The sequence below is a fragment of the Pelmatolapia mariae genome, linkage group LG16_19 (assembly GCF_036321145.2).
Source record: "Pelmatolapia mariae isolate MD_Pm_ZW linkage group LG16_19, Pm_UMD_F_2, whole genome shotgun sequence".
NCBI lineage: Eukaryota > Metazoa > Chordata > Actinopteri > Cichliformes > Cichlidae > Pelmatolapia > Pelmatolapia mariae.
Window position 1 is genome coordinate 6,889,255 of NC_086241.1, and position 18,978 is coordinate 6,908,232.

General features: G+C 43.1%; 3 protein-coding genes across 4 annotated transcripts; 2 read left to right on the forward strand and 1 right to left on the reverse strand.

Annotated features, from left to right (window-relative positions):
- The first annotated feature begins 21 nt into the window (after positions 1 to 21).
- alkbh6 (alkB homolog 6) lies at positions 22 to 3,473 on the forward strand. Its single transcript, XM_063498229.1, has 2 exons — positions 22 to 116; positions 1,356 to 3,473. The coding sequence occupies exon 2, from the start codon at positions 1,361 to 1,363 to the stop codon at positions 2,063 to 2,065; it is 705 nt and encodes a 234-aa protein (XP_063354299.1). The 5' UTR covers positions 22 to 116; positions 1,356 to 1,360; the 3' UTR covers positions 2,066 to 3,473.
- A 105-nt stretch (positions 3,474 to 3,578) lies between these two features.
- On the forward strand, positions 3,579 to 5,201 carry adat3 (adenosine deaminase tRNA specific 3). Its single transcript, XM_063498228.1, has one exon. It carries the CDS (start codon positions 3,759 to 3,761, stop codon positions 4,779 to 4,781), a length of 1,023 nt encoding a protein of 340 aa, XP_063354298.1. The 5' UTR covers positions 3,579 to 3,758; the 3' UTR covers positions 4,782 to 5,201.
- A 382-nt stretch (positions 5,202 to 5,583) lies between these two features.
- On the reverse strand, positions 5,584 to 18,726 carry sympk (symplekin). 2 transcript variants are annotated; one of them, XM_063499474.1, is made up of 27 exons: positions 18,572 to 18,726; positions 18,304 to 18,412; positions 17,932 to 17,997; positions 16,188 to 16,241; positions 16,038 to 16,111; positions 15,818 to 15,944; positions 15,461 to 15,710; positions 15,208 to 15,378; positions 14,775 to 15,014; positions 13,518 to 13,669; positions 13,282 to 13,432; positions 12,972 to 13,191; positions 12,627 to 12,777; positions 12,302 to 12,537; positions 10,823 to 10,904; positions 10,420 to 10,533; positions 10,181 to 10,328; positions 9,556 to 9,716; positions 9,275 to 9,383; positions 9,090 to 9,190; positions 8,220 to 8,310; positions 8,041 to 8,142; positions 7,770 to 7,957; positions 7,511 to 7,687; positions 7,307 to 7,417; positions 6,980 to 7,138; positions 5,584 to 6,084 (listed from the first exon to the last, which is right to left on the reverse strand). In XM_063499474.1, the coding sequence occupies exons 2-27, from the start codon at positions 18,370 to 18,372 to the stop codon at positions 5,923 to 5,925; spliced, it is 3,666 nt and encodes a 1,221-aa protein (XP_063355544.1). In that variant the 5' UTR covers positions 18,373 to 18,412; positions 18,572 to 18,726; the 3' UTR covers positions 5,584 to 5,922. The 2 variants fall into 2 exon arrangements, with proteins under 2 accessions (XP_063355544.1, XP_063355545.1); XM_063499475.1 differs by having other exon boundaries at positions 5,585 to 6,084; positions 7,328 to 7,417.
- Positions 18,727 to 18,978: the final 252 nt, after the last annotated feature.

Consider the following 18,978-nt stretch of genomic DNA (forward strand, 5'->3'; position numbering starts at 1 on the left):
TTTCTCTTCCGGACATTTTATTTCGGTGCACAAATGCGTTATCGCGGATGGTGTCGGGCTGTTGGGATTTTACCTGAAGAAACGGAATTTTCATCAGATTATTTATGTCTAACCAGGTAAATCAGGTTCTTCTGCATGCTCTCCGTCGCAGTGTGCCGTTTTTAGAGTTCCTGCAGGTATCGAATAGCCTCTAAACCCGGAATTATTTTTAAAATCGCCTGTTTCCGTACAGTAAACTTGCCTTTGCGTTGCCTTTGTGGCCGCACAGAATGTCGGATTTCTCTCTCGCGGTAAATAATTCAAGAAATAAAAATGTAACCAGCAGGTTTTTGTGATATTAATGTGAAAGGTAGGATTTCTTTTACAAAGGCACAATATTCATAAGAATTTATCTGACTTAAATAAAACTATTATCTATCTTTCTTTCACGGAGTCATAAACTTAAGCAGCGCTGTTTTAGCACTTAATTTAATGAGCAATTACACACACACACAAACTAACTTTAAAGCTTCGTGTTGTTGCTTTTTGTTGAGCAAAAATCATCGGATTTGGATGTCGAGAAAAAAGTTTTTACGACACTAGAGCTCGCGTGACCCGCGACTTTAAAGGCAGCATCGTGTTTCTTTTTCTCGTTTTTCTCGAATTTTTCTGTTTTTAACTACAGAGCAAACAAGAGGCAGAGCCTGCTGCTGAGTGTGTGAGAGGTTTTAATGATCATTCAGTCTGAGTGAAGCTCAGTGTATGATGGGCTGTGGACACAGAGAGGAAATTCATCGGATAAAAAAAGGCTTTTCTAACTGTATGGACAGAGAATCAGAGATTATGGTGTCACACATTTTTAGTTAGTTAGTTTGTTTGGTTGGTTTTTTTCAAAGAAACCTGCACAAATTCTAGAAGTCACAATTTTATCAGAAAATATCATAAAATGTTTGCAGTTTTTGGTAATTAATTACATGTAGTAAATCTACCTCTTTAATCTCAGAATTTCCTGTTTTATTTTTTAAGTTTACAACTTTGATTTCATTCCTCATTTTATGAATAAAAATCTGAATTTTAAAGTAAGTTTAAGTCTAAGGGGAAATAAATCTCAATGATGATAAAATTGTAATTTTAGAGAAAAAACATGGGAACGCAGCAGAGAATATTCATCTTTACTTCTCATTAATTTAGTATAAAAGTAACTGAAAATGTACCTTTTTAAAATAAAATAAATGTATTTAATTCATTTTAACAAAAACTTAGTTTTTAAAAAAAGTTTAATTTAATATAAATGTTAGTGAACCACAGAAAGACTGCTTTATTATTTTTATTTATTTTTTCTGGGTTTTAATGAGTTTCATGTTAACTTTCTTAAGGAGGCATGGAGCGCCCAGCATGTATTTTGGAGGAGTTGAAGCAGTTTGTCGTAAGTGAAGCTCCGCCCACAGCGTATTATGTTCCAGATTTCATATCTGAGGACGAGGAGTCGTACCTACTCCAGCAGGTCTACAGGTCTCCAAAGACTAAGTGGACTCAGCTGTCGGGCCGGAGGCTCCAGAACTGGGGGGGGTTACCGCACCCCAAAGGCATGCTGGGAGAGCGGCTTCCCGATTGGCTCCAGACGTACTGTGAGAAGATTTCGTCTCTGGGCGCGTTCAGTGGGAAAACGGCCAATCACGTGCTGGTGAATGAGTATAAACCAGGAGAGGGGATCATGCCCCACGAGGATGGGCCGCTGTACCACCCCACCGTCACCACCATCAGCCTGGGCTCTCACACCCTGCTGGACTTCTATACGCCGCTCAGCAGCACTGAGGGCGCCGCACCGCAGACAGAGGAGAGCCGCTTCCTGTTCTCACTTCTGGTGAGGCCACGAAGCCTTCTCATCCTGCAGGATGAAATGTACCAGCGCCTCCTTCACGGCATCCAGGGGCGCGAGCAGGACACGCTGACCGAGAAGGTGGTGAACCTGTCCGCCACCGGGGCGCAACCGGGTGAGGAGCTGAACCGAGGCACCAGGGTGTCTCTGACCATACGGCAAGTGCCCAAGGTCATCAAGACGAAGCTGATGCTGGGAAAGCGATGAAGAGTGATAGAGCTGACACTACAGCACAGTGATGGAGTTTTAGTTCAGATGGATTCACCAAACGAATATTAAAAGGATTTTAGCATCTCTGTGTAAAACGACCAGAACTGATCACCATTGAGTCTTTAAGTTTTATGTTTGAATCAATTAATCTGATACACTTTCACACCTGGAATAATTTATTTGGAGTTCATCAGATGTTTGTTTATGTGACAGATGAAAATAAATATGACCATAAGCGGTGTGCGCCGTGGGTTTGCTTACAAACACCTCCACCAGTCTGTTAGTCTGTCTTAGTAAAGTGATGCACCGCCATGTGCTGCCAGCAGGGGCGTGAGACACAGTTTAAAAGTCCAGCAGAGGCCGGATACTCAAAGAGCTGAACTTTAAAGTCACACAGGTCATGCAAAACTTCCATTAGAAGTACTGGACAGAGCGATTAAACATGCACGACCATTCCTGTGGTTTTACATATCAGCAGGTCTTAAAATGATTTAAATAGATGAGCAACAAAACATGACACATTACACCGTCTCATTATTTAACAAAAACTGAACCAAAGTGAAGAAACAATGCTGTGAAAACTCAGTATGTCCTCATTGCTTCCACACGAACTCGGAATAACTATCGTCTGGAGCATTCAGGTGTGTTAACACAATCCAACAATCTTCCCAGGAGTAGATACCCCAACACATTCACTCCAAGGTCAGACTGAGAAATACTTAGAGAAAAAAAATCCAAGAGCTCCATGTCAGACCCGACCGGCTTCAGGCAGCTAAAGGTTAAAGTTCAAGACTGAAGAAATATGCTTTGTTTGGAAGGGTTACCTGGAGAAAGCCTTTTCTCTCTAAAAAGAACATGGCAGCACGGCTTAGGTTAGCAAAGCTGCATCTGAGCAGTGTCAGAGGTCTGTGCATAAATTAATGTCTGCAAACACCAGAGAACTGAAGCCAACGCTGTAAAGAAAGGGTGGGTCAAAGTTCCTCCACAACAGTGTGAAACACTTGATCAGAAAAGCATGACTTCAAGTTTTGGCTATTACGCCACCACGTAAAGGGAGTTAAACAGAAAGAGTGAAACATTTTGGAGGTCAGAGTAACGTGGACCCAGAGATACTCGAGGTGGTTTGAATCCATAAAGACACAGTTTTGATTAAATGAAGAAACGTGAATGAACGTCAGTTTGAGTTTTCATGTTTTATTGTTGATATCAACGAGAGATAAAAGAAATACAAAACCCCTCACGGTACCTTTTAATTTGTCACGTGCATACAGGTGTGTTTCCTAGTTAGAAACTACATAATGGAGATGATATCATATGTAGGTTGTCCACCAGGGGGCAGTGTTTACATATTTACTTTAAAGTGCAACTTCCCTGTTATTTATATTTGTCATAAGCTCAACTTGGGAGGATGGTTTTGAATCAATAATAATAATCTTCATTTTTAATTATTTATTAAATAAAGATTAGCAGTTTTTTTTTTTAATAAACATGGCTTGATTTATGGGAAAAAAATGTCAATATCTCTATCTTCACTCCCACCACACTGGGAAGGTTAAAACATTGAAGGTTGGAGGGAAACCCTGCAAATATGATTTCTGGGAGAGCCGTCCCTGCTGGAAGCCAGGTTTGATGAGTAACTAAAGGTTTTGTCATGTGCTGACAGGACGATACCGGGAAATCAGAGCCGCCAATGAAGCGCTGGAAAGGCTCGCCGTGTGATGTCGACTCCTGGGTCGCCCTTCCAGTCCTGTCAGATGAGCAGTCGCAGGATGTCGAGCTGGTGGAGGTGTACGCTGCGCCCATCCTCGACAAGAAGGAGACGTCTCGGCTCGTCAGGGAATTGAACAGCCTCTGCCCGCTGAGCGGCCTTCAGCACGTCAAGAGGGTGCGGCCGTGCAGGGAGAGACCCCACCCCCTGGAAGTCCTCGTGTGCCTAGTCAGTGATGTGCCACAAATGCAGGTGGTTAGCATTGACTCTCTGCTGCCCTCAGGTGGAGTAAATTGCAACGGGTTGGGCGAGCCTTTTGTGGTTAAGGTTCCCGCTCGTGCCCCTTTGACCCGACCCCAGTTTGAGTTAGCGAGCCAACACTGGCCCACGTCCTTTCACGAGGACAAGCAGGTGACAATCGCCCTGAGAGGAGAGCTCTTCAGCCACCATCAGAAGGAAAGGATGCACGCCTACATGGCGTCTGCTGTGACTGCAGCCAGAGAAGGAGGCGTGGCGGGGATGGAGGCCATCGGGGCTGTGGTGGTCGACCCAAAGACGGAGAGGATCATTGCAGTCGGCCACGACTGCAGACGCAAGCACCCTCTTCATCACGCTGTCATGGTCGTCATCGACCTTGTAGCTCAGAGTCAGGGCGGTGGGTTTTATGGTTTTGACAGTTACCCCGCCTGCAGGTTTACTTCAGCGAGCTCAGTTCAAACGGAGGCCCAGACAGAGAACGGCACTCAGCCGTACATTTGCACTGGGTACGACCTTTACGTGACTAGGGAACCTTGTGTGATGTGTGCCATGGCCCTCGTTCACTCTCGGATCGGTAGGGTTTTCTACGGAGTCACTTCAGCTGACGGGGCGTTAGGGTCAAAGTTCAAAATCCACACTCAGAAAGATCTGAACCATCGATTTGAGGTGTACAGAGGAGTTCTAAGCAGGGAGTGTGAGGATCTTCACAGCATGGATGACCACATCAAAAAGGACCGAGGAGAATGAAGCCAACTGTTTATTACACCTTGGAAATGAATTTCAAACTCAGACATAAAAGAGAAGCCAGCTACATTTTCTCTAATGGCCTGCAGGGGGCAGCGACTCGTCGGACGCTGTAAGACTTCTGATCCTGTGGAAGTCTATGAGAAGACAGCCACGTCTCCCTTTGGTTTTTGGCCTCCAAAAACATGTTGCTGATGAGTTAAATCAAACATTCAGTCCGGTTAAATTATGATCATGACTGGAGTCAGAAATGAGGATTAATCAAGACATGCTCATTATATAAATACCTGTTAATCACAAGTTTGTAAAATGTTGTTGCAAAACTTGTATATTTTTTAAGCTGAGATAAACTTCAACATCTACAGAGTTCATTATTCCTTTGTATTAGAGATCCAGTGAGAATTTTTTTTATTAAATTTAACATCAAATCCCAGAAAAGAAACTTGTGTATTTGTCTCCATCTAGTGGTCAATTAGATTTACTGCAAAAGGTTCAATATTTTACCTTCAAAGCATATCGGAACATCAGCTCTGCTTTCACCTGGAAGCTTCTTCCCACAGCTGCCCACACTGAGAGATCTCTAGAGATTTTATTACGCCACAAAACCACTACCTACAGCAGTTATTTAAATCGAAACACCCAATACAGCTCTTTAGAGATCAAGATGTGGATGTTAGATTTTCCTCAATTGTCCCTCAAAGGTCCTACAATATTTAATCACACATGTATTTAAAAAGGAGGAAAAACCTAAAAGAGACAAAATTCAACAGCTAAATTTATTTATTTTTAAACAAACTGGTAAACAATGCCCCTTGGTGGTTGAATTTTTAGCTACATTTTGCAGAGAGTGGTTACCAAAAGTACCTTTAATGTGTCTGAGCTGGAGTGGAAACATATAGAGAGAGGATGTGCATACACCTACAGCCAATTAACCCTCAAATGGATGTCTTTGGACTGTGAGAGGTGCACTACAGATTTATGACATTGATCAGTAATTGAACTGAGTCAAAACTTACGTTAAACCAGTGTGCTGATTTATTTACCAACTTATTATGACGTGGAATGCTTTCATACACAAAATGAGCTGATATTCTTCCTACAAATACAAAAAACAAAACAGAAATCCTGAAAACTGAGTGCATCCTTATTCTACATCCTCGCTGGTGTTTCCGGCCTCATTTGCGGCGACATCAGCTTCAGTGTCTTTTTCAGGCTCTGGCTGCTCTGAAGGTTCGGGCTGAGGTTCCTCCATTGGCTCCTCTACTGGTTCTGGTTCAGGTACCGGGGTCTCAGCCTCCGACTCCACCTGGAGAAAATCAAAAGCATTAAACAACTACCTATGAATGGCATGCAGGGCCCTAAGAGTCCAGCCACAGCAAAGAAACGTCGCTGTCACAGTTATTAAAGACATGAGAATAAATTGTGACAGTGCCAGAGTGTCTTTTTCTGGATTAGCACTGGATTGGTTTTTATCTTAGCTAATGCTGTGATTTTAGCTTTTCCTTTGCAAATTTTAGCTCATGGAAATGTGGTATTCCACAGGGTTCAACTGTAGGACCACTACAGTTTAACTTAAAAGAAGTGTGTTACTGAAACTATCCCGATGATACTCAACTGTACACTTCACTGTAACTTGATTATTTAAGCCCTGCTGACACACTTTCAGAATATATACAGGATGTTATTAACTTTCTACGTTCAAACTTTTAGAAATCCTGGTTATTTGAGCTAAATTTTATGACTTTCCAGAGCTGGAGTTGTAAGTAAGTTACAGCTGGTATTCCTGTTTAGCCTTTTCAGTGGTCTACTTCGTGTTCTAGTTATTATTTTACCAGATTTTTGCTTTTTTAATGAATTTTATGTTTTATATGTATGTTTTCTTTTATTTTTCAGGACTTTTGTTGATCTTTATTTTTTTTATTAGCACCCCTTTTATATGTTTTTCATTGTTGCTTGTTTTTTGGAAGCAAGCAACAAGGTTTCCTTTGTGCTCTTAAATAAAATTTTGCTTTCTTACATTCAGTTTTAATCAAACTTGAATTCAGTTATGCACTACAATAAACATAAATCCTCAATTCACAGCAGTTTATAGTTACTTTAAAACCTCAAACATCTGACCTTTTGTATTATCTGCAATCTAAATTAACTCTGGTGCTGAAGCCGCTTTTAAAGCCTTTAACTCGTCGTAGTTTCCTTTTTACCTGTGAGATATTAAGCGTCTCTTCCTGTATTGCTGGTTCAGACTCTTCTTGCTCCATCGGCTCTTCTTCATCTTTCTGAGTGACGGGCTCCAGCTGGACTGTCGTTTCTGGCTCTTTTGGTGCCTCTTCTACAACTGAAGGAGCTGGAGCTACTTCCATCTGTAGGAAGATGTCACGTTAATTGCATTATTGAGATAATGGAGCCAAGAGGTAAAAGCTAGCTGACCAGAAATAAAGCAGCAGTGCTGGACAGAAATGTAATTTTTACAGATTGGAGATGGCCGATATGTTTATAAACTGCCCTAATTCAAGACATTCAAAAATCACCTGTAGCTCTTGATCCGTTACCTCTGTCTCTACGACCGGCTCTGCAGGCTTTGGCTCTGGTTTTTTATTTGCTTCCAGGACCGCCATGATGGACCCAGGGATGTGCGCTTGCTATGTACACAGAGAGAAAAAAAGTGGGTTGAAAAGAAAGTTCAGGGTGAATTAAAATGTTCAGAGGTGTGTAAGTGTGAAAGCAGCTGTCACCTGGTGAGGCGTGAAGGAGTGGACGTGCTGCAGAAGAGGCGCCCTCATCTCCGGGCAGCGCTCGAACACGCTCGTGAGCTGAGCGGGCGGCAGCTGTAAGAGCACGCTGAACGACTGCGGCTTTGTCCTCTGGCAGCACTTCACGAATCCCTCCCACACCTTTGGATACTTCCACACCTGCAGGGCGAAATAATAGGAAGAAGATTAGCTTCAGCAGATGATCTTCTCTGGTTTCCTGCAAGATCAAAGTGTTGCTGACCTGCTTGACGATGAGGCGGGAGAGGATGTTCATCACAAAGCCGCCCAGTCGGGGGTACATGGTGAGAGACTGGATGACAGTGCGCATGAGCAGCATGGGGAGGGGGTTCTGCTCCATCAGCTGCTGCATCACCACCGCCAAAACTTCAGATGTGTACACATTCTTCTCGCCAAAGCAGAGGTTGGTAGCTGTCAGGCAGATGCTGAAGATTAAACGCTGACAACGGTTTGTTTGTCCACGACCAACACATCATGTTTGAGGACTCACTGACCTTTTATGATGGACTTCATGTCACATTTGATTGAGTCTATGTTGTGCAAGGCGATGAGGAGGTCGCCTGGAGTGAGCGGGGACACAGAGGAACTCCCTTCACCTGCAAAACACAAAAAAGTCAAATCTCAGTCCACCACAGGAGGTAGACGAGACAGAAAAGTGATGAAGGGCTCTTACTGTGCTGAGTCCCCAGCAGCCTGTTAAAGACCTCCTTCACTACAATCGGGTTCAGTTTGATAAGTTTGGGCAGAGCCTGGATGACTTCGTTCTGCACGAGAAAAACAAGAAAAACCAGATTGAAAAAACCCCCAAACTTAACAGGAAACGGTTCACTGAAGGTGTTCTCATAGTACACGTTCCACAATCTGATTATGGAGGCCAAAAGAACTCAAAATAACAATATTATCTACAAATTAATCTTTTACTCGTTTCTTTTTTTTTGGTAATTAAGTACAGTCGAAATAGAAATGTAACAAGGTGGAAGGAGGCTCTATAACCAGAAAAATTATGAGCTCTGATGATGATGATATCCTTCACTTTGCTGTTGCTCAAAGTTAGAGGGAATTCCTCCATGATGTCATCTCACAGGTGAGCTCTGATATTTACCCATGGTGTATCTAAATCCTGTTCTTATCTTCAGCAACAATAACTATTGTGGTCATCTCATTGGCTTTACTTACTGACAGTGTGTACGCACAAATCAGTGATTTTTCAATGTGTTCGTACCTGAACATGTTCAAATTTAGAAGTTTTTCTGACCATGTGTACGAACAGACAAAATCCTGGCTGTCTTAAGAAGCTTAAATAAAACCTTTTAAAATGAACACTACAACAACTAATTATTATTTTTGCCATTTGGTCATTATTTACAGTTTTCCAAAATATATATAAACCACAAAAAAGGTCCAAAATTATAATTAAATAAAAAGTAAAATAAACCGTAACCAAAACAAAACACCAAAGGTGGCCCTGAGTGTGTTCATGAACAGCTACAAAGCCAAATTAGCACCTGTCGTCATTCACCTGATGATGGAGAACAATCATTACCTTTTCCAGCCCGTTAATGACGGGGATCAGGAATCGAACATCTGGTACCCGCTTGTGGTAAAGGTCTCGCACCCTCTCCACCAGCTCTGGAGATGGAGGCACTGAGTGGAGGGAGAAAAATTATGTTACCCATCAGCAGAAGAACGGGGGCATATTCAACTGGATTCTGTGGTTCCTGTTTTTACCTTTATCTGTGAGAATGTGCAGGCATCGAGTGACCAGAGTCTCCGCTCCTTTAGGACAGTTTTCCACCAAAAGCAGCAGCTCAGGAGAGTTCATGCCCATCCCACGGATCTACAGAAACAAAGAACAGAAGAGGACTTGATAATAATATTCAGAAAGAGGAGCATTACTTCTTACTTACAGCAGCCACGCCGCTAATTATACAAACTTTGAGTCTTGATATAAATTAATGGCGGATCAAAACTCCGAAAAGGGCTTGAAATGAAAGTGAGGAGTGACTTACAGGCTGCTCGATGGCTCGAAGCACGCTGCGTTTGATGTCAGCGATGGCCTCGGTGTAGACGCTGGCGAGTTCGTGGACCAGCCGGTGGTTCAGAGGAAGCAGGGAAAGGTAGAGGAACAGACACTGCCTCACAGTCTCTTCAGTCCAGGGAGCAGCCACCTCTGCCTCAGCAAAAAACACAGAGTGGAGGTCAGAAAAGTCTGAACGACTCACTTAGTAAGCACCTAAAATGCTACTCTTACACACTCCGTATATACAAAAATGGACTTAGCCACTGTGACATCTCCTGATGGTTTTGTACTCCACACTTGGACAGCTTAATGTCAGCATTTAGGCTGCTATAATGTTGGTTTTTTGTAGCCAGACGTGGCCATATTTGTACAAAATGGTAAAGTGCTAACGGGCTATTTGCTAATTAGCCAATGCTAGCAAGCTTGTTTTTTTTTTTCTCCCCACTTAAACTGAAGCAGAAACAGCGAACAGCTAAAAATGCTCCAAAAAGCATCAACAGCACAAAAAGTTCTAGTTCAGATTTAATGTGTGGTCACTAGCTGTAACGGCAAATGTTAAAGTGGCCACACCCCTAACTTTAAGCTGGGCTGCTGAGTGCATGCTGAAGGCAAACCTGTGTCTTTGTCGGCCCCGAAGAGCAGAGATGGAGGGTTGGGGTGAACCAGGAGCTGCAGGTAGTTCAGAGCAAACTTTTCGATGTAGTCCCTGAGCTGGTCCTTCTCGTACATGCGCTTCAGAAAAGCCAAGGCAGTGGTTCGCACCTGAGAGAAAAAAAAAAAAAGCAAAAATAAATGACATTTTCTTTTAAAAACACTACCCGAGGGAATTTCAGGGTGAAGACGCGTACACCACCTTCTCCTTTTCATGGGAGCTGAGATCCAGGAGCACATGCAGATACTGAAACTGCCTCGAAGGACGTTTGACGATGAGCTCTTTCAGCGTCGTCATGCCCAAATACACCCGAGACTGAAACACAGGTCACAGTTAACAGGACGTTAACTACAATCCAACAAACCCAACAATCCATAGATGTATATACATGGTCCACCACCTTGCTTGGTGCTGCTTTCTGAGGTTTTAATGGAAGAAGCGGCGCATCAGCGCTTCATCACAATGCGTGTTTTGTTTTTTTAACATTTCAACAAGATAAAACTGATGAAACAAAGCTGATAAATATCGTCCAATTACATCACTATATGCCATCATATCCACCCATGTCAGTCAAGAGTAGCATTATACTGGTGCCATCATTTACCTCGTCCTCACAGTAACGCCGTATGACTTCCAGTGCCGACTCTGTGATGATCGGCGCCTCCAGCACCAGTTTGGTGAAAAGTCTGAAACAGTCAAAAATCAGCTGGTAACTCAACTGAAAGCGGGTTTAGCAACAGAAGATCTATTCAGCTCAATTTTATTTCTATATCTGTGCCAGAAACCAGATTTGTTCTGTGCAAATATTAAAAGCGCTTCTTCCTGTCCCTGCCTTTCACAATAAAAGCCCTTGACATATTCCTGTGTGATAGCGAACCAAACAGGAGGAGATTTAAGGTTAAAATACGCTTTCATGTTTTACTTTTTTACTTATGAAATTCAAGATTTTTTTTTCCTGTTTCAGTGACAAACATCACCAAAACAACTTCTGCTCTGATTCTTAAACATGTTCGGGGCTCAGCAGCTCTCTATTATGAGCTTCACAGGCCAAATCAAAAAGTGGGACATTATCATAATATGAAGGACGGGGGACGAGGGATATGAATGCCACTTTATTGGCAAGCAGATGTAATATATTATTGGCCAGTAGGAGCGCTGTGGAGTGTTGGTGCAGGACTCCTGTGAATCATAAACATTAATATAAAACATTTAATAAGTCACAATAGGGCTGTGCGATATGACCAAAATCTCATATCCCGATATAAGAATTCTATCATCCCGATAACGATATAAATCACAAAAATGTAACATTTTCTGTAAATTCTGTGAATCTCGGGCAGCTCGCCTTGCGGGAAGTGTTTCCAGCTGCGCGTCATGTAGCTGGAGTCGAGTGTTTTAACCGATGCATGAAACTATACATTTTTAGACATAAGTTGTAATGGCCGCCGTTTTCTTTGTGAGTATTTATTACATGGCGTGCTGCGGGGAAAAGCCTGTTCTGGCGGCTCTTTTTCACTTCTCATCCGTAAATAATCTGCTCTTTCACGTAATTCAGTTTATTTTGAAAAGTCTCAACAGGATCTTGAGCTTTATTGTGAAAGGTTTATGTGGAACATAAACAAGCGTACACGCGATGCTGTTACCGTTGTTGTTGCTAACCACAACGCATAAAAACAGGCGCTTGTCCGTCCGTAGTGTGGTTATATAAAATATAAGAGAAAGAGAGAACTTTAAGAAATTAATATAGCCACTACAGTGACCATCAAAACGATGAAAAAAATATTGCCATAAACAGTTTATTTTGCGACACCACGAAACAAACGATAGCGTAAAATGAAACGATAGACGTTTTTATATCGTCATCCGATATATATCGTTATATCGAACAGCCCTATGTCACAACTATCTATTCAACAGGATAAACCTGGATGAACGTGATAACCTGTGAAAGAGAATATTTTCAACACGACTGACTGCACATTCATAAAACTACACTACTGAATGGCATGCTGGGTAATGCTAGCCAACAGTGGGAGGAGCTCTGTGCTGCACTGAGGAGCAGTAAAGAGTGTTGTGCTCTCACCCGTCTCTCTGCTCAGGCTTCTCCTGCAGGCCGGACAGCAGCGTGTACAGACAGTGGTCGTAGCTGTCCAGCAGCCCTGACGGCAGCTGGCTGAGGTAGGTGTTGTACTCCTGGTAGAGCAGCGAGAAGGCCAGGTCGCTCCTCGTCCTGATGTCATCCAGGATGAACTCCAGCACATCGGCTTTCATCATCCCGTCGAACTGTGTCACAAGCCGGGAGAGGAGCTTCACCCGGACCTGCCGCACATATTTTAAACCAGGTTAAACATTGCTTCGTTTTTGTTGTTTGCTTCTTAGTGATTATACGACTGGTTGGAGTTACTCACATGAGACATTCCACTTTGAGCGATCGCCTTCTCAGAATGCAGGATGCGCTTCACCGCTTTCGAGGTCAAATTCTCAATCTGGCTGTCCGATAGCTGCTGGACGATGTCGGAAAGTCGAAATACTTTTTTCCTGCCGCTCGCTCCAGTCATCCTGAAACAACGTAAAACTCGCTGATCAACAATGATTCAGAAGCTTTGGAGAAAAAAATTATTACACTTCATTTCATAAAAAAATGAAGTGAATATGTTTAGACATGAACCTGCCGGGACAGGTCTAGATGTGATGTAAAGAAACATCACACTTTAAACTGTAGACGGTGACCTTGCATCCATTCCTGAACTCACTTGGTCTGTGCAGATGGAAGGATGGGCTCAGGAAGCCTCTTTACCACCGCGGCTGGAACTTCCGGTGAAGCCTTTTCTGTGTAACCTCCGACCACAGAAATGGCCTGCCCGACCATCACGGCAGGAACTTTGCGTTTGATGAGGAGGTCTTTAGAGGCAGCATCATCATCATTTTCCTCTTTAACAGCGCCCTCCCCTCTGGCTTTGCACTGCTCAAGTCCTGCGAGACAGACACAGATAACCGTGGCATCTCAGTTCATCTGTCAAGGGTTTCAAGTTTAAGAGATGGGTCACATAAGCTTCTTCTGACCTGGACCGATCCCTGCAGCGGTCATCTGTGTGGCCATCAGCCTGGCCAGATGTTTAATTTGAGCGTCAGTGCCTGCTGACTCCACGGGTGTGTATGTGGCCTGGAAGGAGGCTGGCATGATATCAGGCAGGTAGACCATGCTGATGAGCACCTGAAGAGTGACACAGGGGGTGTGAGGTGAGCTGTGAGGCAGTTTGGGTTAAAAGGAAAGGGAGCAGAATAAAAATGTTCCTCACAAGGTTGGCCACGTTCTCAGGGGTGAGCAGCGGGTGCAGGAACTCGGCCGTGAGGTCGATGGCAGACTGAGCGACGGGAACAGCGGCCGGCTTCGGAACCGAGAGGGGGGCGGGCTCCTCTTTGTCCTCATCATCTTCAATAAGTGCCGGCTCTGAATGCAGGCAGACAAAGGTCAGAGGTAAGAGGAATCCAAATTATTTTTTGCACAATTACCAGCTTTTCCTTTAGACTGGAGTCTGAAAATGTTAATGTTAAATGACATTTCTCTCATTAAACATGCTCTACAGTTTACAGCAGATCTGAAAAAGGTACAAAAATTGTAAAACTAAATAAAAGTGCTTTAATACAGCTATAAAAAACGTTTTCACACATTTCTGCTCATGTGTAGCCATGCTGACACCACCACAACAACAGGAATAGTGAATTCTAGTGAAAATATGAAGGTTTTTGTGATTTCACTGCATTTTCTTTACCCCAGGCTGCATGGTTAACACCTCTGCTACAGACACAGGCTGCTCATCATTAATCTGCAGCTATTTTTGAGATTACAAACACTTTTAATTTCCACATTATTTCACCTGGTTCAGATTTTTGATTTAAGAGATTAGACAATGGGTTTCTAATTTAGAAAGCGATAGTGATAAATTTCTATTTCCTAAATGCAGTCACATTCAATCAGCCTCTTAAGGTGCTAATAGGTTGTTATAACATGCTGTTAAATGATCAGAGCGCACTCAGTTTTTTCTTCATTGCCGGGGCGATTGTGGCTCAAGACTTGGCAGTTCGTCTTGTAATCGGAAGGTTGCTGGTGCGAGCCCCGGCTCCGACAGTCTCGGTCGTTGTGTCCTTGGGCGAGACACTTCACCCGTTGCCTACTGGTGGTGGTCAGAGGGCCCGGTGGCGCCAGTGTTCGGCAGCCTCGCCTCTGTCAGTGCGCCCCAGGGTGGCTGTGGCTACAATGTAGCTTGCCATCAAGAGTGTGTGAAAGTGTGTGTGTGAATGGGTGGATGACTGAATGTGTAAAGCGCTTTGGGGTCCTTAGGGACTAGTAAAGCGCTATACAAATACAGGCCATTTTGCCATTTACCATTTCATGTCTCAAACATGATTCATGAACAGAAGCTGCTCTTTAGCACCAAACGATTAGACTTCGACCACAACAACTGACAACTTAAACTGAAGTGCACTTTGTCGATTAACTATCCGACCAAGTTTAATCACAATCCGTGGATCCAGGTTAGCCTGAAACCACTCACCCATCTTGACCTTCTTTCCCTCGGTGTATTGCTCTTGGCGAGGCCTCTTTCGCTGCTCTCGTGGCACAGGCGTGGAGCGGGTGATTTCGCTTTGGGGCATTCCCAGGTCCAACAGCAGGGTGCTGATCTGACCGTGAAACTCCAGGCTGCAGGGATGCTTGAGAACCGCCACCAGGTGGAGCTTCAGGTTCTTTCGCACGCTGCTTACCTGAGACTTTGCCAGAGTGGGGGGCAGGTTTGCTGAAAAATGAAAGTGTAGAGGAAACATCTTGTAATTGAGTTATTTAGCAGCTGCAGCCAGACTGTGAGAGGTCATAGTAAAGCAATATATCCTCTGATGATATCAAACATGGGAAAAACATGCTTTGAACTGATATCAGGCCGATATAACACTCTAAAGAGTGAGTGTGAAGTCTGGCTGAGAAGAGCTCACCGTGTAATGTCTCATACGCCTGCACCACCTCTGACATGAACATTGGTCTCTGGCGAGCGATGGTGGCCAGTGAGCCCAGCGCCGTGGTGAGGTTAATGCTGGATATGGCCGGGTGGACCATGAACTTAAGCAGCTTCTCCAGCGCCGTCTTTCCCTCCTCACACAGCTCATCTGTTCGGGAAAAAGCGAAGACATCAGTCTTAAAAGGTGAACGTCACCACCTCAACACATGACATTAGTCCAGTATCTGTACCGTAGTGAATGTACGAGTGATCTGTGGGAACTTTGTCCAGGCTGATGTCGCCTTCCTGTCGCTTGGGGACGTCAGAGTCAGCTGTCCGCGGTGAAAGAGTGATGATTAAAGATTCGGTAAACTTGATGGCGTGAGTACGAACGCCGTCGTTCTCAGAGTCCAGCAAGGCCAGAACATCCCCTTTCATCTGTGTGACAAGATCCCAGCACGCCTCCTGCATTTCTGACACGGCTTTGGAGCGCACCAACCACTGAGACAAGAAAAGATAAAGGAAGTGAAGATGAAGTGAAGAACAGAAACTGATTGCATAAAGAAAGAAATGGTAGAAATGAAGCCGGTAAATCTGACTCTTTGTACCTGAAGTGTGACTTTATACAGCTGGGTGAGGGTGAGGATGGCTTTCTTCACCACATTCACACTTTCATCCTTCAGCAACATGTTCAGGTTGGCGATGAGTCTGAGGAGGAGCTCGTTGTCTCTTTTACTGAAAGCAGGATAATAAAACAGTAAAAAATCTCAAATGCTGACCCTGACTTTAAAACAAACAAACAAAACAACAGCAGGTCTGAAAACTCACCATGCCTCCTCGATGAAGCCGATCACAAACTTTTTCACTTCGATGGACTTGTCTGTCTGGAAAGCGATCATCTCCTACAGGAAAAAAACAAAAAACAAAAATTAGGCACATTTAAAGCTGGTTATGAGAGACAAATACTTGCTTACTTACATCCAAAAAATTGTCGAGAAGAGATGGATCCTTGTTGATGATGAGTTCCTGGACCTGAAGATAAAATACATGTACTGAATCAATGTTCTTGAGCATTCCTGTGTAAGTGGATTAGACACCAGTCTACACGGTTGCATTGAAATCTTCTGATCATTTCCAACTCCATATTGGACTCGGCTAGACTAGCTTTGCACAATTCACAGTTAAAAATAATCCATTTTTGTCTTATACTCAATCCATTGTGCAGCCCCTAAGTTCGTCCTCTCTCTGAAGCTGAAGTTGTTTTAGCCCCTCCCCCTTTAAGTCAGTTTTCTTCTGATTGGCTGCCCCTCATAAATAGAATATCTCAGCTGCAGATATGGGTGAGACTTCAACACCATGCTCTGGCACCTTAGTAGTGTATAGTTAAACTTGTTTACAGTGAAATAAACAGAAACATTTTTTTCATGTAGGTTACAGGACAATAGTTTTAATGGTCTGGCACTCTTAAAAACAAACTGGGCTCTAAAACAAGTTTGACACTCCTGGTTTAGAGCCGTCTGAAGCCTTCTGGCTCACAGGGATTACCTACACATACACAACCTCATTAGTGGAAATTTTGTACATGTTTAATATGAACATCCGTTGCTGGAAAACATGTATGGGACAGAAAATCAGGAAAACCAGAATGGCTCCACTATAGAGTTTATAATTATATTTGTTTAGCAAAAATATCACACATGTGACTTTCTGCCAGCAGCCTGGTGTAGGTTAAAAAAAAAGCTTTTTGATGATAGATCCAAAAAGATATGCTGACAGTAAAAAGTTTGTTTAAGCCTGCAAGTCCAAGTCATCATCTACAATAACTCAAACTGCTTTCAGCTGCACCTTTTAGGGATCCTCCAGCTCATCCTATCCCTGCATCCTACTCTGTCACATCTCTTTACAACATCCTACTTGTACATTTACCTGTACCTTTTACATTTACCTGTACATTTTAGGATCGTTTTTAAAGTTATTTCTTTGTTTTTAAATCTCTTAATGGCCTGCCCCCCCCTACCTCTCGGAGCTACTACAACCATATACACCTGCCCGTTCCCTTAGGTCCGCCAATCAGCAGCTCCTTTAGGTCCCAAAAACTAAGTATAAATTTAGAGGTGATTGTGCTTTTGCTGTAGCTGCTCCAAAGTTGTAGAATGATCTGCCCTTGCATGTTAGGCAGGGCTCTTCTCTTTCTGAGTTTAAAACTCTTCTTAAAACACATTTATTTGCTGAAGCCTTTGGCACTCTCTAAGGGGTTGACTCAATTTGTTTTAACATGTTTTATTTTATTTATTTATTTAATTTATCTTATTTTACTTTGCTTATGCTATTTGTATATGTACAGTACTTTGTGAACCCTGGTTTTATGTTAAAGTGCTTTATAAATAAAGCTGGTATGGTATGGATCCATAAATCTCCTCTGAGGTCCTCCTCTTTATCTCCTGCCTGGCAGCTCCATCTTCAACATCTTTTGTCCTATATATCCACTATTGTTCCTCTGCAAATGTCCAAACCATCTCAGCCTTGCTTCTCTAAATTTGTCTCCAAAGTGATTAACCTGAGCTGTCCCTCTCTCTGACAAACTCATTTCTAACCCTGTCCTTTCTGGTCACTCCCAGTGAAAATCTGAACATCTTTAGATTCTCTACCTTTCTCCACAGCCTGTGGTAAGGGCCGTGCTTGGTCTTTTGTATCACAGAGTTAAAAAGTCTAAGCTACAAACCTGTTTGAGCACATTCAGCTTCTCATCTGTGGGTATCAGAGCAGCCTGATTCAGGAGCTCCACAACCTGGAAGGAGAAAGCAGACCCCCATTACATTACAGTTGATTTAATAAAGGCACAGCTGAGAGATTTTCTAATTTAGGACAAACCTACTGTATGTGTACTTGTTGCTGCACGTTTCAGCAAGGTAAATGTAAGACTTTTAAAGCCCTTTTTGTAAAAAGCTTTTCATTCTGGCAAAAAGGTGGTCTATTGCCGTTGAAAATGGTCACCATTATTATAATCACAACTGTTGTGCTTTCATCCAGTTTTTAAACCATAAAATCCATAAATCTTCCCCTAAAATGTTTATCAGCGATCACAAAAACGGACCTTCTCGCTGGTGGTCATATCGATGACAGCGGGGGCCTCAGAGTCCCCCTCCTGTGAAGAGAAGTCCATGTTGTGACCCTCACGCTGGTGATAACATGCTCCAAAGATCCTGTAAACACACGAATAATAAGGATGTTATCTGTGTTATTATACCAGAGTGCTACACGCTGTTTATTAGCCTTTAATAAGACGCTCCTGTTAGCCTTGTGCTAACGGCGGGAGCTGCTTTAACTCCCTTTATGCAAACACATGTGCAAAAGCTACTTACCGTTTAACCCTGTCTTTAATTTGTTCTTCCAACAACAACTGAATATCCCGGGTGTCAAGAACTTATAAACGCAGGAGGCGTCTTTAGCTAAAGCACTAAAACTCTTCTAGCTCATAATGGACGCAGCCATGTTTCACCGAAAAAAGCGGTGTCAAACTTCTTCTTCGACGGTTGGGAATAAGCACGCGCAGAAAAAACAACGGCCACTAGAGGAGACACCTGCGCCACTACAACAACAGAAACCTGCTGTTCAGATAAAATTAGCATTCAAGGACTCATATTCAAGGATTCAAGGATTTTCATTTTCGACACGTTTACGACAAATTTACACAGATGAGGTGAAACGGAATTAAAAGCCAACAAGAATGAGAACACATCAGAGCAATTTATACAGAAACAATGAACAA